This window comes from Microtus pennsylvanicus, chromosome 11 (genome assembly GCF_037038515.1).
Source record: "Microtus pennsylvanicus isolate mMicPen1 chromosome 11, mMicPen1.hap1, whole genome shotgun sequence".
Taxonomy (NCBI): domain Eukaryota; kingdom Metazoa; phylum Chordata; class Mammalia; order Rodentia; family Cricetidae; genus Microtus; species Microtus pennsylvanicus.
The window spans coordinates 27812768-27833668 of record NC_134589.1 but is presented as its reverse complement, the minus strand read 5'-3'; the positions used below and the strand labels follow the sequence as shown (position 1 = coordinate 27833668).

Below are 20901 nucleotides of genomic sequence, written 5' to 3'. Positions count from 1 at the left end.
TCTCGAAAAACCAAAAAAGAAAAAAAAAAAGTAATATGCATCATCAGTCATTCTATTTCAAATTTAGGATTTTTATCACCACCCAGGCTAGCACAGCAACACATGCTAGACACGTATCCTAATCCCAGGTGTCAGCAATCACTCATAGTTCTCCATTAGCCATGTAACCAAGCAGGACAAGCAACCCACTCTGCGGAGTACTTACTGTAAGATCCACAAGTGACTTAGTGCATTTTTTACTTACAACAATTTCAATTTAGGACATTATCCATGAGCCCCACCATGATAAAAGATCATTTAGTAATTTTTTTGCTCATGACTGTCCACTACGGCCTCATCATGAGCCAGACACTGTCAGAGCTTTATATACCTGCTTCGCCTTCTGTCTCTACTCCGTGACCTTTTATGGTCCCGGGACCTGCTGCATCTCCGGTCGGAAGTTCGGCTTGAGTGTCTACTTCGTGAACGACTTCTCTTTCTCCTTTCTCTATCACGAGCTCTTTCCTTTTCTCTTTCTTCCTCTTCTCTTCGTCTTTTCCTTTCCCGTTCTTCTCTTTCTCTCTCCCGTTCTTTTTCTCTTTCCTCTCTTTCTTGCTTCTCTTTTTTGAGACGTTCATCCCGATCAGGTTCTTCTGTTCTTTTTCTTAGCTTTTCCTAAGGAAATCAAGTTGGATTTATTTGTTGTAGTGCTGGGACCAACCAGAAAGCCAAGAATCCTAGGCAAGTGATCTAACACTGAGCCACACCCCCAGCTCAAGATAGATTTTTATACAACTTTAGCTCTTAAGACATTCCTAAGCAATTTATAGATCAAGCTGTCTATGGAACTCCATAACCTAAGCGGAAATGTAGAAATTTCAGCACCATATGTATACATAAAATACAATTATTTGGCTAATTCTTTAGGTAAAGCCTAAATTTCTGACTTGAAAATGAAGGAAATAAAATACTTTTATGAACAACAGATTGCCACAGGAAACACTGCCTATTTTCTTTTTACTTTTGGTACTGGGGTCAACCCAGAGCAGTGGGCACACTAAAGAAGCATGCTTATCAACCAACAGCCTAGCACACCACTGCTTTAAAGAAATATAAATAGCAACAGAAGGACACTCAAGGTTTCTATCATTGTTTGACCAAATTTTAGCTATACTAAAATACAGAATTTTCAGCGATAGTTAGAGATTTCAGATTATATATGCTTCCAAGAAACTTACTTTTAACTCTTCCACAGTGGCTTTAATTTTGGCATAGCCCATGTGTTGTTTTCCCATCAAATGGTCATCTACCCGAGACTGGGCATCTCCTACTATCAAAAAGGCTCCACACACTTCACAAACTTCCATCTGTTTTTCTTGGGCAGCAAAACTTTCAATGGTCTGAAATGAGAAGTCAGTTGCTATGAGAGTATCTGAGGAAGAGAGAATAAATTCCAAAAGAAACTCAACATCCATCTTTCATCTCTCCAGCCATAAGCTGAACACAATTGCTCAAGTTTAGAGAGGAAAGACTTGAGAAAAGAACAACCAACTTTGCCTCTGCTGAACACCTACATCTCCTTGAAAAACTTACTTTCAGAAAGTTGTTTTAGTCAAAATTTCTTTCACATAGATTCAATAACTCAAAAATTATTAAGAAATTAAATTCAAGGTGAATATGAGCTCACACTACTGAGGGAACAGAAACAGTGACCAATTACATCTCATCCGTAGCATCTAAGGCAGACACTACACCACTCACAGTTAAAGAGGGAGACACTTCAAGACTGCCAATTCTAAACTAAGGTTAAGTACCGAGTGATTTGACAATGAAAATATAAGTCAGGCTCATATGAGCATTTACAAATAAAGGCGGGGCTTAGCCAGAGAGTGAAGAATTGTTTTAATAGTTTTATTGAGGGGCTGGAAAAATGGCTCAGTGGATATGGGCTCTTTCCACCAAGTTAGATAACACGAAGTCCACATGTTGTAAGGAGAGAACCAATGCCTACAATGTGTCCTCTGGTCTTAACACACATGCTAGGACAGGACCACATAAACACTAAATAAATAAATGTAAAAATATAGACTACGGCTTGTAGTGAGATAACATGATTTTTTTATTTTTTTTTAAAGATTTATTTATTTATTATGTATACAACATTCTGCCTCAATGTATACCTGCACATAAGAGGGGGGACAGGTCTCATTACAGATGGTTGTGAGCCACAATGTGATTGCTGGGAATTCAACTTAGGACCTTTGGAAGAGCAGCCAGTGCTGTTAACCACTGAGCCATCTCTCCAGCTCCTTTAATTTTTTTCGTTTGCTTTGAGACAGGGTTTCTCTTTGTAGCTCTAGCTGTCCTCAAACTCACTGAGATCTGCCTGCCTCTGAGATCTGCCTGCCTCTAAGAGACATTACCAGCAGTATGGCTATTTCCATGCTTAGTTCATAACTCCCTTCCCTAAGACAAGCCACAGAAACACTAACCTTCCTTCACCTTTGAGACTTAGAGTAGACTATCAAGACCTACTTTTTTGATCTCAAAGCCCTAAGGGATTCTGCACAACAGTCAGGGTAAGGGATGTTGCAGGGAGGTCACAAAAAGATCTGGACAGGTAAGATGCTAGGTCCCCCACTTGGTCTACTGTATTATTGTATTCTTTTCATCTAATCATGTTTCTACCCAGTTGTCCATGTTTCCATATGCTTACAGAATTAAGTCTCCAATATGACCCAGAAAAGGGCCTGGGAGCTTCCAGATACCTGAATACATGGAGGTTCCTAGAAGGTGGTGAACCTGAAGAGGAGATGGAAGCTTCACAACCCTTCTCCCATACCTATGCATCTCTTCTTCATCTGCATCCTTTGTAATATCCTTTATAATAAGCTGGTAAACGTGTTTCAGAGATCTGTGAGGTACGGGAGCAAATTAATTGAACCCGAGGTGAGGGTCTGTGAAAGCCCTGAATTTTTAATGTTAGTCAGAAGCACAGGCAAAACCTGGGGCATCTGAGTGACATCTGACATATATGTGCCCAGGATTGTGTGTGTTTTGTACTGCGTCTTATGCATGTGCATAAGAGGGAAAGGGGGGGAAAAAGGGGGAGGAAAGAAGGGGTGAGCAAAATACAAGCTTTAGGATTGAGTTCCCAACCTGTGGAATCAAATGCTATCTCCAGTTAGATTGTACTAAACTGACTAAGAAGACACTTGGCCCATGCCTGCTGTTGAAGAAGATTTCTTGCTTGCTACTGGAGTGAAATGGGGGGGAATGGCTCAGAGGCAGCATTTGCCTGACAAGCACAATACTCTAAGTTTGATTCTCAGCACTGTGTGTTGGTACATGTGTGTGGGAGGGCACGGCAGTACAGAAAGAGTGAGCACACCAGAGCAAGCTGGGGGCTTTTTATTCTATAGCTTCATGTCATCTGAGGATAGACTCATGATGTAACCTTGTGACTGGGCAAACCAACACATGCGGACAACAAAATGCTTGATCAAGCTGAATTTAGGACAATAAAAAAAGGATTCCAAGGTTCCCCAGGAAGAACAGATTCTAAGTAATTTATAATTAACAGGCTTCTTGAGAACATAAAGGTTGAAACTCACCGAGGTTGTAGATCTTAGCAATTCTCTCTCTTCTTTTAACTGTTCAACCAATTTCATCATTCCTTGGGCTTCTTCTACCTTTCCTTCAGATCCTAACTCTTCAATCTAAGACAGACAGAAAAAACTTAAGAGTCAAGACTCCTTTTCAACCAAGCTAAAAATTTTACACCCCCTTGCTTCATTAGCATTTAGTAGATTTATAAATGTCTTTTTGCTTGCTAAATCTTCAGTTTTATGCCAGGCAATAGTGGTGCACACCTTTAATCTCAGCACTTGGGAGTCAGAGGCAGATTTCTGTGAGTTCAAGGCCAGCCTGGTCTATAAGAGCTAGCTCTGAGACAGCTAGGGCTATTACAGAGAAACCCTGTCTCGAAAAATCAAAAAACCAAACCAAAAGTAAACAAAAAAAAAGAACCCACTTGAGTTTTATTTGACCCTTGTCATTTTTTTTCTTTTACAGCTTAGATGATGTGGATTTTAAAAACAAAGGTTTTTAAGTGTGGACACGTGTATATATCTATCCAAGAAACACCGTCATTACCAGTTAGACAAGTTCTTCCCAACCCCAAAAGAGTTCTTTTTAGTACTTCCTCCAACCTCAATCATACACATATAACCAGACAATCAATCATCTGTGTCACTATAGATCAAGACTGAATTTTCCAAATTTCCTATAAATGGTATTATAATGTGGTTTGTATTCCTTCCTCAATAGAGTTTCTTTCACTCAAGATGATTTAGATGTTTATTCCTATTACTGCAAATACTAAATTCCTTTAAACTTCAGAATATTATTTCATTATATGGATATAATCACAACTTATTTTTCCTTTTTTTGGTTTTTCTAGACAGAGTTTCTCTAGCTTTGGAGCCTGTCCTGAAACTCATTCTGTATACCAGGCTGGCCTTGAACTCCCAGAGATCTGTCTGTCTCTGCCTTCCAAATGCTGAGATTAAAGGCACGAGCCACAACTGCAAATATAATTCCTTGTATCTTGGGGCTGGAGAGATGGCTCAGAGGTTAAGAGCATTGCCTGCTCTTCCAAAGGTCCTGAGTTCAATTCCCAGCAACCACATGGTGGCTCACAACCATCTGTAATGGGGTCTGGTGCCCTCTTCTGGACATCAGGCATACACACAGACAGAATATTATATATATAATAAATAAATATAAAAAAAAATTCTTTGTATCTTATGTATTGGTGTTTTGCCTGCATGTGTGTCTGTGCAACAGTGTTGGATTCCCTGACACTGGAATTACAAGACAATTATGAGGTGCCATGTAGATCCTGGGAATTGGACCCGAGTCCTCTGGAGGACCAGCCAGTGTTCTTAACCACTGAACCATCTCTCCAACCTGTAATTTTGGTTTTCTTAAGATAATATTCTATCTCTGTAGCCTTGGCTGGCCTGCTACGCACCATATAGCCAAAACTGGTTTTGAACTATGGCATTCCTCCCCACCTTAGCCCTGAGATTATGACCATAGCCGGCTTTCGAACACACTTGTTGATGAACATCTGAACTAGCACAAGTACTTTTTACTGGGGTGAGATTGGGGCGGGGGAGACATACACAATGATTTTAAATAAAACTGTGAATAGCAGACCACAAGCTGTATAGACATGTTTTAATTTCTGTTTGGAGTAAAGAAGTGTCTCATAGTACATTTTTAACCTTTTTAAAAACCAAAGTAAACACGCACACAGAGCAGATTAAACTCTTCTGGAATACCTGTACCTGAATCATTTTACACACCCACCATCAATGTCTGATAATTCTAATGAGCGCAAATCCTTCACAGTGCTCAAATAATTTACTATTGCTATTCTTTTTAATTGGGGCAATTTAAATACTGTTAAATCTCCCTGTGAGATTTCTGTTTGTATTTCCTGTATAACCAAATTCCTTTTCATGTTTATTTTCTGACCTCATCAGTCATGTGTCAGTCTTTTTGTTTCTTAAGACAGAATCATGATACTACCATCTCCACCAGTTCCTAGACCCTGGGGTTAAAAACAGATGCCGCAGCACCCAGCTCCAAATTTTTTTCTCATACTTCTGCCAGCAATTCTTACCTGCTGTAGAAGCACATCAATTTTGTCTGTCAGAACCTGAATTTTTTCTTCATTTTTGCCTGTTGGACCAGCAGCCTATTAAAAACAGTAACATGTGTTAATACTGCCATTAATAAGTAAAATACCAATGAAAATACTTCAAACTCTTAGGTCCAGGGATGGAGCTGGTGATAGCATGCACAAAGCCTTGGGCTTGATCCCAGCACCACCTCCTAAAGCAACAAAACATTCAAGTTCTCATGGATACAGATACACGCCCCCTCCCCCCCCCATTTAAAAAATAAAGAAAAATTAGTGGCCCAGTGGCCTTGAACTCAAAGAGACTTATGCCCTACCCTCCCAAGGGCTAATATGGGATGATGCCACCATGCCCCTCGGTGTTTCTATTTAGTAATTGAAGGAGGGAGGAGGCTGGACATCATGGCATATGCGTATAATCTCTTGGAAAGTGAAGGCAAGGAGAATCAAGATTTCAAGTTAGAGGCAGCAGTGAGGGTAAACACCTTTATTCCTAGCACCCGACACCCTAACTTTGCTTTGACTCTGTATGAAGAAATGACCCCTTCCTTGTCTTATGTTCGCTATCCCCCACCCCACTTTGGGTTCTGCTAGCTAGTTCCTTGTTTGCCTTATATTACAAAGGTCACCTTTAGAACATTCTTTTCTAGTCACATTTTCCTTGGAAAAGCAATTCCCCTAGATAATCTGCTTGTCTCATTCTCCTCACGGAAGTGCAATGGTCAGTGGGTCAGAGCTAATTACTAGGAAACCACTTTTCTGAGTTTTCCTAGAATAAAGGACGCATCTAGAGAGCTACCATGTAGTTAGTAGTGGAGCATTTGATAGCATGTACAAAGTCTGAGGCTTGATCTCCAGCACCACCACCACCAAAACAAACCAACAAACAAAAATTAAGAGGGGGAAAGATTCTTCCCTAAACCTCAACAGAAAAAAAAGGTGTTTTTCAAACTTCATGTAATTTTTAGAAGAAAAGTAATCAATGGAAGACAAATATGAGATATCTGGGTCTCCAGAGGACAAGGGCTCTTTACAAAGTTTATGTCATACTTACCCCAGAGGACTGCTGATTTTGAGATAATGCCAAACGAGCATGACCTCGTCTAATTCTACGCTCTACCTCGGCAAGTAAACTTTGTAAGTATCGCAAAAAATCTCTCTCATAGCCAACTTTCATAAAACGAGAACTCTTCTCATACCTGATAAAATGAAAATAAATCAACTTTTAACCATTACACATCATATATTCTCTATCAACCCATCTCTAGGACTGTTGCATTTAGACTGAGGAATAAACAAGGCATTACATGAAGCAAATTTCTGGCTGTATCTATCAAAGGAAAAGGCATTATACAATGTATTAGTGTTGTCTAAGAATCAGTTTGCAGGGCTGGGGAGAAGCCTTAGTGGCTAAGAACACTGACTGCTCTCCCAAGGGACCCAGGTTCAATTCCCAGCACCCACATGGCAGATCACAGCTGTCTCTAACTCAGTTCCAGAGGACTCAACAGCCATGGCAAAGAACTAATGCATATAAAATAAGAATTGGTTTGCTGTTTATTTGATTTGATGGTACTATACACTGAACCCAGCAGGGCCTTACACATATTACCAAAGTGCTCTATCTGAGCTATAATCCATTGCTTTGTTTTTTGAGAAAAGGCCCCATTAAGTTGTCCAGACTGGCCCTGAACTTAGATCTTCCTGTCTTGTTTCCCAAATAATGGGTTTTATAGGCCTGCACTACCAGGCCAAGGTAAAAGCACAAGCTTTAAACACAGGTTTAGTCAGGCAGTGGTGGCACACGCCTTTAATCCCAGCACTCAAGAGGCAGAGGCAGGTGGATCTCTGTGAGTTAGAGGCCAGCCTGGACTATAGGACGCACTCCAAAGCTACAGAGAAACCCTGTCTCAAACCAAACAACACCGACAAAAAAAAGAAAAAAAAATCAAGACAAAGGTTTAAGTACCAGCTCTACTACTGCGCTGGATCTATCAATGACCCTGAACCCAGGGCAAATTTTATCTATAAACCAGTGAAATGCTTCAGCAAACGATCTTCTGCTAAGCCTGACAACCTGAGTTTGCTCCTAGGAGCCCATATGGTAGAAAGAACTAATGTCTAGAAGCTGTCCTCCATAAGTGTACCACAGCACTGGTGTACACTGTGTAAGATACACAAACCAAATAAATATTATTTAAAAATTAAAAATTTGTTTGCTGTGCTGGCATATGCTAATTACATACTAGAGACAGATGGATACATGTGAGTTCGAGGCCAGCTTGGCCTACATAGTTCCAGGCTAGCGAGGCTACATAGTAAGACAGTGTCTCAAGAAATAAAAAATTTTAAAAGCTGGCAATGGTGACGCACACCTTTAACCTCAGCACTTGGGAGGCAGAGGCCAGTAGGTCTCTTTGAGTTCAAGGTCACTCTCATCTACCAGGCGAGTTCCAGGGCATCGAGGGCTACACAGAGAAACCCTGTCTCAATAATAACAACAATAATAGCAGCAGCAGCTGTGCAGGCATGGTAGTCACTTATACTCCTAGTGCTTGAAAAACAGAGAAAGGGGATTCCTGAAGCAAGGTAGCTCAAAAGACTGGACAGAATTAGCTAACAGAAGACTAAATAAAGTGGAAATAATCAAGGACACCCCACTTTGGGCTGCCACATACACACCATCTGATGCTCAAATGATTCCTATGCCATGGACGTTGCAGAGATGGCTCAGGGAGTTAATGCTTACTGTGTATGCATGAGGACCTGAGTTTGGATCCATATAAAGCCAGGTACAGCAGTAAAGGTTTATAATCCCAACATTCTTATAGTGAGATGGAAGGCAAAGACAGGAAAACCTCTAGAAACGCCTGGGCCAGCTAGCCTGCCATATGCATTATCGAACAAGAGATCCTATCTTAAACAACTGAGGGTGTCTTCTGACACATAAGGGAGGGAGTTACAAAACAATTATAAATTTTAACAGGGCAAACAAAGGAAGGTACAGATATAATATAGAAAAATTAAGCATATAATATGCATTCATATGGCAGCTAATATCATTATTAAAACTATTAAACCTTACCATGCCCAGCCAGTGACTAGACTTCCATGCAACATTATTTTATATTAGTTCCAGTTATTTCTTCAATGCTTGTTTCTTTAAACTAAATAACTAGGAAGGGAAAATGACCCCCCCACACACAAAAAAGTACAACTCACTGTTTTCTTAGATTTTCATCATGAATTTTTTCACATGGACCTGAGAGAGAGAAAAGAGCATGTATAAATTATTGTGACATTCACTAGCTATAAAAAGGGTCATTCCTACCCGCCACACTTAAATAGCATCTTTCAACATAGCCTAGGATGGTCTAGAACTGAGGATCCTCCTGCCTTAGCTTCCTAAGTGATAAGAGAGGAGACGACTACATCATTTTTGTTTTTTTCTCTCTCTTTTTTTATAAGGTTGAGGCCTTATGTGACTTGCAGTCATCTAGGGCAGTGTATCCCTTTCTAATAAATAATGCCACTTTGTTCAGAATAAAGCTATGCTACTATGGGGGGGGGGGGCAGGGAGTGGCTGAGGCAATAGATGAGTGGTAGAACACCTGCTTCATATGTAAAATGCCCTGGGTTTGACCCTAGCATCCCTGTGAAATAAAATACAGCTGTATACAGTACCAATATGGCAACTACAATATATACAGTCCTTAAAAATAAAAATAAACAAATCACTAAGTAGACTGCAGACAACTAAATTGATACTGAGTCACAAAGCATCATGAAAATTGACCTCTTTAGTCTCCTAAGTCAACAAAGGGGACAAGAGCAAGAGTGAAGAGAAAGAAAAAAACCGTTCCATACTACTACAAAACTTGGATGCTAGAGACTACTTATCTGAACCAGCATTGATATTACCTTCAAATACTTGTACATAAAGTTAAGTAACACAAGTCTCATTCTCAATACCAAATGCAAACCATTTTTTACTTTTAGCCATTTCTTTTGAAATTTAACTCCACTACTTTGAATTTTTTGTGATCTCCCCTCTTTTTGGTTTTTCAAGACAGGGTTTCTCTATGGCTTTGGAGCCTGTCCTGAACTAGCTCTTGTAGACCAGGCTGTTCTCAAACTCACAGAGGTCTGCCTGCCCCTGCCTCCCAAGTGCTGGGATCAAAGGCTTGAGCCACCATCGCCCGGCTTTGTTTTGGAATTTTTTTTAAATATTTATTTATTTATTATGTACACAATATTCTGTCTGTGTGTATGTATACCTGCAGGCCAGAAGAGGGCACCAGACTCCATTACAGATGGTTGTGAGCCACCATGTGGTTGCTGGGAATTGAACTCAGGACCTTTGGAAGACCAGGCAATGCTCTTAACCTCTGAGCCATCTCTCCAGCCCTTTGTTTTGGAATTTTGTGCTTATTTTTAATCAACATTATACATCAAAAATTTAGGTTAGGCCAAGTAAGGTGGCAGACAACTTTAATTCCAGCACTCAGGAATTCGGCCTGGTCTAGTCAGAACAGCCAGGACTACATGGAGACTTTGTCTCCAAAACAAAACCAAAAAAAGCTAAGCTATCTTTTGGAATTACATTTTGACCAGGCCAACAGCATTCCCTGTAGCCCAAACAAAAGGTGTGGAAGATATTTGTGTCTTTCCTTGAGATTTGTTTTCTATGTATATATTTTTGATCTCCCTTAAATACTTCCACTTAGTCTAAGAAAGTATCTCCATACTATTTCCCTAAAGACAAGGCAGCAATTTTTGTTCTCTTCAGGGAGCCTTGTCTTACTTCCATCTGGGATGCTTACTTTCCAAGCTTACTAGAGTTACTATCTTAAAGAATTCCTTACCCACACTGTATTAGATATACTACCAGAGCTTATTTTTCTTTATTCTTGCCAGGTTAATGAACATTATCCTGGATAACTTGTTTGAGAAAGGATACATGGGAACATGCTTGTTCAGACTTCCTATGTCCCCAAACATCTTTCTTTACCCTCATATTTCAATATTTTCTACACTAACTCTGGTATTAGCACAAACCCTGAAGGTAATTCTCTGGTGTTTCCAAACTTCTTGCACCGCATAAATCTTAGGTCATTCTGAACCATAATTTTGTGATTTAAGTTGCTCCTGTGTTTGCTGTTCTCTAATTCACCAAGGTGTGCCAGGGAGAGTATGGATTCTTGTCATCCGTTGTGCCCATCACTTGAAGGATTTAACCAACCTAAAGATGATGTTCAACACTAAATTTAAAAAAGTATTTCTTGGGACTAGAGAGATGGCTCGACAGCTAAACGCACAGAATGCTCTTGCGTAAGACCCAGATTAAATTCCCAGCACCTAAATGGGAGTTCCAGGGGACCCAATGCCCTCTTCTGACCCCTGTGGGCACCAGGCATGCATGTGGTATATAAATATTCATATAGATAAAAACACTAGTATACATAAATGAAATAAATCACTGAAATTTTTTAATGCATTTCTTTTTATTTCTTCCCCATCTGTATTCTGTCTCAAATATTAATATTGGCTCTAATTTAAACACATTTGCATACTAATATTTTTGTTCTACTGCACGTTTCGTAACATTCTATTTTCAAATTTCTCCAGTCCTTTCTATTAAGGTATATACATACCTCTATGCATCACTGCTGGTTTTTAATGTGAAGGTCTCCTGCCTCAGCATACAGGGTGCTGAGATTACAATAGTCATGACACAACTCCAGTTCAGCCCAGTGATGTATTTTTTTGCATGAGCATATATATGCGCGCACACACACACGCACATACTGTGTGGTACATGCAAAAGAGTGTATAGCACTTTTGTGTGTCTATGTACAAGCTTGAAGGAATCAGAGCATAACTTTGGTGTCTTCCCCTACTTGCTGTTCATTCAGCTAGGTTGGCTGGCCAGCAAGTTCTGATCTACCTGCCTTCCACCCCCACAATGCTGTCATGACAGGCATGTGCAGCTTTTCATGTGGGGTTTGAACTCAAATCCTCATGCTCGCAGAGCAAGCATATGTACCCCATAAGCCAAACCGCCAGTCCAGTCCACTGGCTTTTATTTCACATTTCTTTAGTTTTAACTTCTAAAAGATTTATTTTTAAGAAGTTCAGCTTAATTGTAATCTACTCTTTCTAATGTGCACATACCATTTCTCTGAAAATACTAAAGTTAGGTAAGATTTAAGCATTTCAAACTTTTTCCTACTGTATTTCCTATCATTTCTTATCATAGCTCCTCCTCCCTTGACCATTTTGCTAACCTAAGTTGAAGGTATTCTTCACATGTCTGCCAGGTTAGTGTTCCCTGACAGGCAACTTATTTTTCAAAGACTGTTTTACCAGCATATTATATATGTACCCCACTTATATACCTGGTCATAGGAGGGCACTGGAGCCCCTAAAACTGGAGTCACATGGAGCTACCACATGGATGCTAGGAACTGAACCAGGTCCTCTGCAAGGGTCAGTGCTTAAAAACACTGAACCATCTCTCCAGCCCCGGCAATAAGTTTTTAAAAGGTATTTCCAAATTCTGACTGGAAATTAGAATGTATGGGCAAGATTTGTAAACAAGGGCCTTTACCGAAGGGAAACCAAGAACTTATTTTTTTAAAAGGAGATGCTCAGAGGGTCAGGATGCAGGCAACAGATCTCTTTTCTAAGGTGTTCACCTGCTTTCTACACCAGGGGAAATTTTCTAGCTATAGCTTCCAAGATGCCTCTAAGAGAACACTACTATTAAGTACTTATTTAAAAAAAATTTTTTTTTTGAGCTTAGATTTATTTAGTAAAAAGGAAGGGGGAGGGAGGGGGAGAGGGGGAAGGGGGGAGGGGGAGAAGGAGAGTGGAGATCACAGCCACCTCTTCCGAAGAGAGAAGGGGCAGAGCTATTTAAAGACTGTTCTTACAATTTCATTTTCGCTCACAATTTCCCTGTGCTATGCTTAAAATGTCAAGATCCAGACTCTTCCAGCCACAATATTCCCCAAGGCAAACACTGATGTGATGTGAGAGAACTCACATCAGTAATGTGAGAGAACTCACATGTTTGTAGTTTATACTTCAGGTTTTTCTGGTCAATTTCTACAAAAAACAAGCCTTATCTTTCTGGGTCACCAGAGTAGAAAAGTTAGCATCGAGAAATGTCCAAGAATACTGAAATTAGTGGTTCGTTATTAGGAGTTATTCAGACCCCAGAGGACATTTGTCAATGTCTGGTGACAGTTCTGGTTGTCATCATGGTGGTGTATGCTACTGGAAACACCAGGTCTGGGCTAGAAATCCTGCCAACACCCTCAAAAAACAAACAAACAAAACAACAACTGCTTCAAAAAACAGTATCAAAGCCGAATTTTCTCTCAACTGAAAATCTTCTGTATTTTGTCTTTTGACTCAGCCCTGACTTTTACAATATCCTGATGGCCCATATCTGGCACTAGCCACGATTCTAGAACCCAGCAATTGTTTTCTCAGACCCTCTATAGACTTTCAAAACAGGTCTCTACCAAGACCAATCTTCTAAAACTGTGTTTTAGAAGTAACACCTGGTGTTACTACCTATTCCACACCTTTAGCATAGTGTGCACTTTTGACCAGGCACGATCACTTATACCGTGATTCTAGCATTCAGAAGATAGAGGGAGAGGGACTGCTTTAGGCTTCAGGCCAGCTTAAGCCACATAAGTGTATTTCAAGCTAGCCTGTTCTAGAATAGAGAGTTAAGTGTACATGTGAACAATTTTCACTTTAGTGTTTTACAAGTGTAGGTGTGAACATTTAATTATGCCAGTATGTCTGATCAGATTAAAATTTATTAACATATTCATAATTAAATCAAGTAAAAATTATTTATCATCAAATTTTCAAGGGGAAAAAAACTTCAGGATTATAAAGAAAGTTTTGAGTTTTACTTGGATAAAAGGTTTTATTATTACATAACCTGAGCTGGCCTTCAACTCAAGATCCCATTGTTTCCTGCTGAAATTATAGGCTTGTGTCATCATGCCCGGTTAAAGAAGTTTAATTGTAAGTATAATACAAAGATAAACAGAAAAATCACTTACCAAGATCAGAACGAGTATTTGTAAACAATTCCGCAGGACAAAAACCACAGAGATAATATTTACAAACCTATTAAGAAAAAAAAAAGTACTTAACTTTCAAAAATTGCTTAGCTCTAAAATTTCCATTAGAAACGGTGCCAAATAATATTTATGTCTTGATGTATTATTGACCAAGTACGAACACGACTTATAAATTCTGACAAAATGAACGACTTATAGAATGGTCATTTTCTAAAAATAAACTAATTATGTCTGTTCAAATATGATCTGGTGTTTTAAGAACTGGCTGTGAGTTGAGCATGATATTCAGGAGGCAGAGGCAGATGGATCTCATAATAATACAGAAAAACGAAGTGGGAGAGGGGGTGTCCCAAGACAGGGTTTCTCTGTATGGTTCTGTTGTCCTTGAACCCAGAAAGCTGTCTGCCTCTGCCTCTCTAGTGCTGGGATAAAAACTGTGCACCACCCCACCTGGCAATAAATTTTTATTACCTAAAAACAAACAACCTCTAATAGGCTAGAGAGATGGCGCAGCACTTAGGAGGTACTGCTCTTGCAGAGGACCCTGAGTCCCATTTCCAGAAACCAAGTTGGTAGCCTCACAACTACCTGTAACTCCAGCTCTCTTCTGGCATGCATACAAGTCCTGTGTTTATGCACATATACACACAGGCCTCCCACTCACATGATTAAAAATATAATCTTAAAAAAACATTCTTAGAAATCCATTTTTGTCACTGACATGAGGTACATTGTGATATTTCAGTAATATATCTGAATATAATGTGTAATGATCTCATTCTTAGTTTTTCTTTCCCATCCTAACTTATTTTAATCTTCTTGTAGTACTCAGGTGTCTTGTACAGCGAGTTCCCCACAATCGATATTCAAGCTTTGAAGTTAACAGATTTTTAACTATTTACAGATTAGGCCTTGTGGACTCATTGTATAAATCAAAGATAACACTCATTTAAAGTAAATTAGTTTTATATTATTGCTAAAGTTCCCCTACCTGTCCATGTATTAGACATTTCACACACCAGTACTTTCACTGAGTGACTCTTACTAGATCCCTTTGAAGAAAACATTATGAACATGAAATGAATTTAATTCTTTCCTGTTAAGCATTTGTTATTGAAACAGTGTCTCATTATGTAACCCAAATTGGCCTTGAACGCAAAACAATTATGCTTCAGTCTCCTAAATGCTGGTATTCCAAGGTTTGCTCCATCACACCAAGCCCACTTTTGAGAAACTCTTCCAGATCCCATATTTAATTTAGTAAACTAAAGCACATTAATCAAAATTCCAAACTATTGCCTTTCACCCAAAACTTCACTGTTACTGTGATTATCAATGCATTACATTTAAACAACAATAAGAAGGGTAGGAATGGAGCATATTCTAGGCTGCATGCCTGAGATGAAACGGTACTGAGTTCTATAGTTAGCACAAAATAAACTGAGTAAGAAATTTTGAGTAATAAATTTTTCTCAACAATTAAGATTTGATGCCAAATGTCAAACAGATTTTTCTTTATCAAAGCAGTATGGTTTTACAGCTCTGCCCATAAAAAATGAAGTCAAAATCTAACTGGCCAGGACGGGCAGCACTAGCCTTTAATCTTAGATACACAAAAGATTGAGGTAGGAGGAGCTCAAGTTCAAAGTCTACCTGGTTTACAGAGTGAATTCAAGGCCAGCTAGGAGACTTAATGAGATTCTGTCCCAAAAAGGAAGGAAGGAAGGAAGGAAGGAAGGAAGGAAGGAAGGAAGGAAGGGCGGGCCAAGGACACAGCTTAGCGGTGAATACAAAGCTCTGGGGTTCAAGTTCCTCTAAAGGGAGGGGAACATGATAGAAGGACAGAACAAACCACCCAACGGTCCAAGTCAAGTAAGGTTAAGTACACAGTTGTAATCCTAGCTCTCTGAAGGCTAATATAAGAGAGTGACAAGTTTGAGGCTAGCATGGGAAACACAGCAAAATCAAGTCTCAAAAAACTAATGTTCAAGAGGAGATAGGCAACTGGGCAGTGGTGGCACACGCCTTTAATCCTGGCAGAGGCAGACAGATGTCTGAGTTAGAGGACAGCCTGGTCTATAGAGTGAGTTCCAGGACTGTTACATGAAAAACCAAAACCAAAAAAGAGAGATTGGCAAAGGCCTGGTGTTACGGTGGTATATGTCTTTAGTCCCAGAACTTAGGAAGCAAAGAAAGGTAGGTGGATCTCTGTAGTCTGGTCTCTATTATAGAGTTTCAGGCCAATCAAACTTACATAGTGAGATGAAAAAACAAAACCACACACCCACCCACACACCACCAGCAGCAACAACAACAACAACAAAAAGTAGTCACTGAGACTGTTCAGTTAACCTGCCTGGCAATATACAGAACCCATGTAAAGGAAGAAAGAGAATGGACTCTACAAAATTGTCCTGTGGCCTCCACATGGCTCACCATGACAGACAGAAAGACAGACAGACAGACAGACACACACACACACACACACGATTATAATAATAAAATTTAAAGAGGATGGAGAGTTGGCTCATGTTGTAAAACAGCTGGTGCTGAGCCTGACAACCTGAGCTCATTCCAAGGACCCACATGGTAGAAGTGGTGACTGACCTCACACATAATGGTATGTGCCACCTTGATCATAAATACACATACGGTGAAAATCTGAGCTTCATGTATCAAGTCTAAACAGACTGTTTTACAACATTAACCTGATATAACAATATGTTTGTGTGTGCACATGTGTGATTCTGAGGGTGCTAGTTCCAACCTGTCTTGCTCTGCACCACTTTTCTTAGAAACACCAATATTTGACTTTTAGGATCATTCTCTTCAACTTAAGCTCCACACCACCTTCTTTTTGAGACAAAGTCTTACTCTGTAGCCCAGGGCAGTCTGGAACTCATTATATAGTACATGTGGCTCTGAATTCATAGCAATTCTGTCTTAGCACCTGCGTGTCAGTTCTATGTATTTTATGTATGAGCCACAATGCCCAGCTGGCCTCAAACAATACTTATTTTTTAAAAAAGTATTTATTTATTGTATAGACAGTGTTGTGCCTGTATAAATGCCAGCAGGTTAGAAGAGGGCACCAGATTCCATTACAGATGGTTTTGAGCCACTAAGTAGATGCCTGGAAATGAATTCAGGGCGTCTGGAAGAACAGTGGAGCTCTTAAGTGCTGAACCATCTCTCCAGGCCCCCTAGACAATATTCTTATAGGTTGCCTATATTTAACAAAGACTATGTGCTAGACTTTAGAAAATTACTTTTAAGATTTATTTCTATGGATACGAGTTGTTTTGTCTGCATGTATGTATGTATATCACATGCATGCTTGGTGTTCACTGGTCAGAAGAGGATCCCTTAGAACTGGAATTACAGATTGTTGTGAGCCACCACGAGGGTACTGGGAACAGAACCCAGAGACTCTGCAAGAGCAAAAGGTGTTCTTAAGTGCTAAGCCATCTCTCCAGTTCCCACGCCTTAATTTAATATTTTCTCATTTAATATTTCCTCAAATTATTTCTGAACCTCTCAATTGGATATAGTAGCACATTTCTGTAATTATAGCACTAGGAAACCAAGACAGAAGCTGAGTTCAAGACCAGAGACCTATAGTGATCTCGCCTTACAAAACTGTAATAACAGAAAGTCACGGTAGCATGTGCCTGTAATCAAGCAAGCACATGGGAGGTTAAGGTAGGATCACTGGGAGTCTGAGGCCTATCCAAAAAGATCAATCTAGGACTGGCAAGACAGCTAGCTCAGTGAGTAAAGGTGCTTGCTACCAAGACTGAAGACCCGAGTTTAATTCCCATAGGATGGAATGAAAGCAAACTTCCACCAGTTGTCTTCAGACCAACACACACATAAACACAAAATACAATTTCTTTAATCATAATTTTTTTTAAATATTTATTTATTTATTATGTATACAATATTCTGTCTGTGTATATGTTTGCAGGCCAGAAGAGGGCACCAGACATCATTACAGATGGTTGTGAGCCACAATGTGGTTGCCGGGAATTGAACTCAGGACCTTTGGAAGAGCAGGCAATGCTCTTAACCACTGAGCCATCTCTCCAGCCCTAATCATAATTTTTGAAAATTCAAATGATGGATAAAACCCAGACTGATAAATTCTAACCACTGAGCAATACCTTCAGACCCTAAACTACTTCTGATTCTCCCCAGGAATTGCAGATTTTAAAAATCAAGCTTACAACACTGAATAACTGGTAGCACATACTTGGGTGTTTCAAATAATGTTATTAATGCCAATAATACAACAAATCCACATAATACCTTTTACTTTTTGTATGCTGTATACATGTGCATACTTGTGATTGCGTGCAAATGCATGACAATGCCAGAAGTGGTCGTGAGTGCCTTCCTCCCTTTCTCCTCACTACATTTATTTGTAAGTGTAAAAGCTAGCAACATCAGTTGGCTCCCGCAGCTGCTCTCCACTTGTTTTGGGGACAGTGTCCAGTGTCCTTTGCTGAACTTAGACCTTGCTGATTGGGTAGTCTGGCTGCTCTACAGTAGGCCCATGGATCCACCTGTCTCTGGCTGCCCAACACTGGGGTAACAGAGGCACTCTGGTGCCTTACTGCATATGGTTATCTTTCTTTGGGATATAACTGTGCCAATCACTCTAAATTTAAGATATTAGTCTTTGGCATTTAATATTAATCAGTGAAAAATATACTCATCACAAATTAATATCCATGCAAGTACTCTCAATGCCTTTTCCTCACCTTAATTTAAATTTATTTTATGTGCATTGGTATGAAGATGTCAGATCCCCTGGAACTGGAGTTACAGACGGCTGTGAGCTGCCATGTGAGTGCTGGGAATTGAACCTGAGTCCTCTGGAAGAGCAGTCAGTGCTCTTAACTGCTGAGCCAGCTCACTAGCCACAATTCTTTATTCAATAATTCTTTACTCCATGTCCACCATGGACCCAGCAACCTACTAATAGGAAGCAGGGGTGGGAGCAATATTTCCACAATGCAGTAAGGATATAGCTGTTTGATAAGCTTAAAGCAGAAGAGTTAAATCTCAGTAAGACAGTTTCAACTGTTAAGGAAATACAGGCTTACAACAACAATCTTGGTAGGTAGTATTATCAGAAAACTTTTTTTTTTCTTTTTGAGACAGGGTTTTCTTTATAGCTCTGGCTGTCCTGGAATTCTATAGACCAGACTTGCCCTGGAACTCAGACTCACATGCCTCTGTCACAGGACTGCTAGGACTTGAGGCATGCGCTACTATGCCGGGCTATAATCAGAAAACTTTAAATGGTAACTTTCCACCAACTTCAAGTCAAACTGCCAAAAATAGACTGACAGACTGACAGACAATGAAACAGCATCTGGCATCAGTTAGGAAAAGTAATGCTCTAAACAATACCACAGGGCTAAGACACAATTTGAAACTATTTGCCAAACCTAAAGTGTTTCTTTTCTTTCTTTCTTTTTTTTTTTTTTCAAAACAGGGCTTCTCTGTGTAGCCTCAGCCGTCCTGGAACTAGCTCTGTAGACCAAGCTGGCCTCAAACTCAGAGATCTGCCTGCCTCTGCCTCCCGAGTGCTAGGGTTAAAAGTATGTGCCACCACCGCCCAGCATGTTAGTCACACTATCGTTCTAGATACTGACCATTAGTTTACATAATCATTCACACTCGCATTCCCTCCCAACACCCCTTTCTCCCTCTCCCTCCAGCCTGGTCAGAAACGGCAAAAGACAATTTACATACTCAACAGGAATCAAATAGTGAACATAAATTAAGGCAGGTTCGTATATGCTGATATTGTTGAAATTTTTAGGGAAAATCAGGAAAGAATATGTACCAATTTTTAAATTACTCTGACAGAGTATTTAGTAATGGGAAAAGAACAGACTCACAGTTCACTTCTATTAAGAATATTTTCTTGCAAACATGTTTACTTTTATTTAAAAAAAAGTTCACTGGGCGGTGGTGGCACACACCTTTAATCCCATTGTCCTGGAGGCAGAGGCAGGCAGATCTCTGTGAATTTTAAGCCAGCCTGGTCTACAGAACTAGTTTTAGGACAGGCTCCAAAGCTACACAGAAAAACCCTGTCTCGACAAGAGAGGGAGAGGGGGAAAGAGAGAGCTCGGGAGCGCGCACTATCTAAATTCAAAGAAAATAGCAAAAATCAATTTCCTAGTATATTCAGGGAATCATGAAAATACTATTTACTGCTTTAAAAAAAAAGCAGGATCAGTAATTCTAATCATCTCCAAGTCACAGGCTGGACTCCGAGTCACAGGCTGGCCGGAGATGTCCAGCACACACAAAGCCCTGGAGAAAAAAGAAAAAAAATCTTTCAATCTCAAACAATACTTTAAAGACTTTTTGTTTTCCTGAATCTACCAGAACCTAACACTAAGCAGTGTAATTCTTCCTTGTACTAAATTAATACTTAAAACTCTGAAAGATTCCCAAGACCATCAGTTGAAAGGAGAAAAAAATTGGCTTACTGTATAGTTATTTCTTGCCCTTGTAGTCAGATCATGTAACCAATCAGAACAGCTTCAAATCATAGCATGTAAATTTAAATCAAATATAAATGTATTTACAGGCACCTACAGATATGAATCCTTGGCTTAAAATCCTAAGGAATGATCACAGAACTTCTATTGTAAATTATTAACTTTTGACAGGCAGTTGGCAAAAGGAGGGGGTGAGGTTAAAACCAATATTCTAAGAATAGTCTCACCCAACAGTCCTAGCTGGCCTAGAATTTGAGTTCCTGTCTCAGCCTTCTGAGTAATGGGATGTGGGAGTTGTGCCACCATGCCTAGTTAAATTTTTTTAAGCTAAAAGAATCCATCTAGTTTTTAAGAAGCAAAAGACAAAGAAAAGCAGAAGGAACTTCAAGGGCAGTTTTAAACAGAGGGTCTGTAAGAGTCAGTCTGAGAGCTATGGTTCCAATCCAGCTACAGTGGGATTATACTTTAGACAATTAGTCTTTGTGTCTCACAGTGCTTTACAGTCATGGCTCACATATTTCTCTTACAGTTACACATTCTAAATGATAAAATTCTTTCTTTCTTCTTTTTCTTAAGT

The 20901-nt window shown here is 39.7% G+C and overlaps 1 protein-coding gene across 5 annotated transcripts in view; it reads right to left on the bottom strand.

Moving 5' to 3' along the window:
* The window catches only part of Luc7l3 (LUC7 like 3 pre-mRNA splicing factor), a 35661-nt gene that overhangs the window by 5440 nt on the left and 9320 nt on the right, over positions 1-20901 (bottom strand). For all 5 annotated transcript variants that reach the window (XM_075991080.1, XM_075991079.1, XM_075991078.1 and 2 more), the window contains exons 2-8: positions 13780-13846; positions 8912-8951; positions 6744-6888; positions 5672-5746; positions 3594-3698; positions 1218-1379; positions 371-654 (exon numbers count right to left, since the gene is read on the bottom strand). In XM_075991080.1, the coding sequence (XP_075847195.1) occupies positions 371-654; positions 1218-1379; positions 3594-3698; positions 5672-5746; positions 6744-6888; positions 8912-8951; positions 13780-13846 (878 nt within the window). The remainder of the gene's footprint in view (positions 1-370; positions 655-1217; positions 1380-3593; positions 3699-5671; positions 5747-6743; positions 6889-8911; positions 8952-13779; positions 13847-20901) is intronic.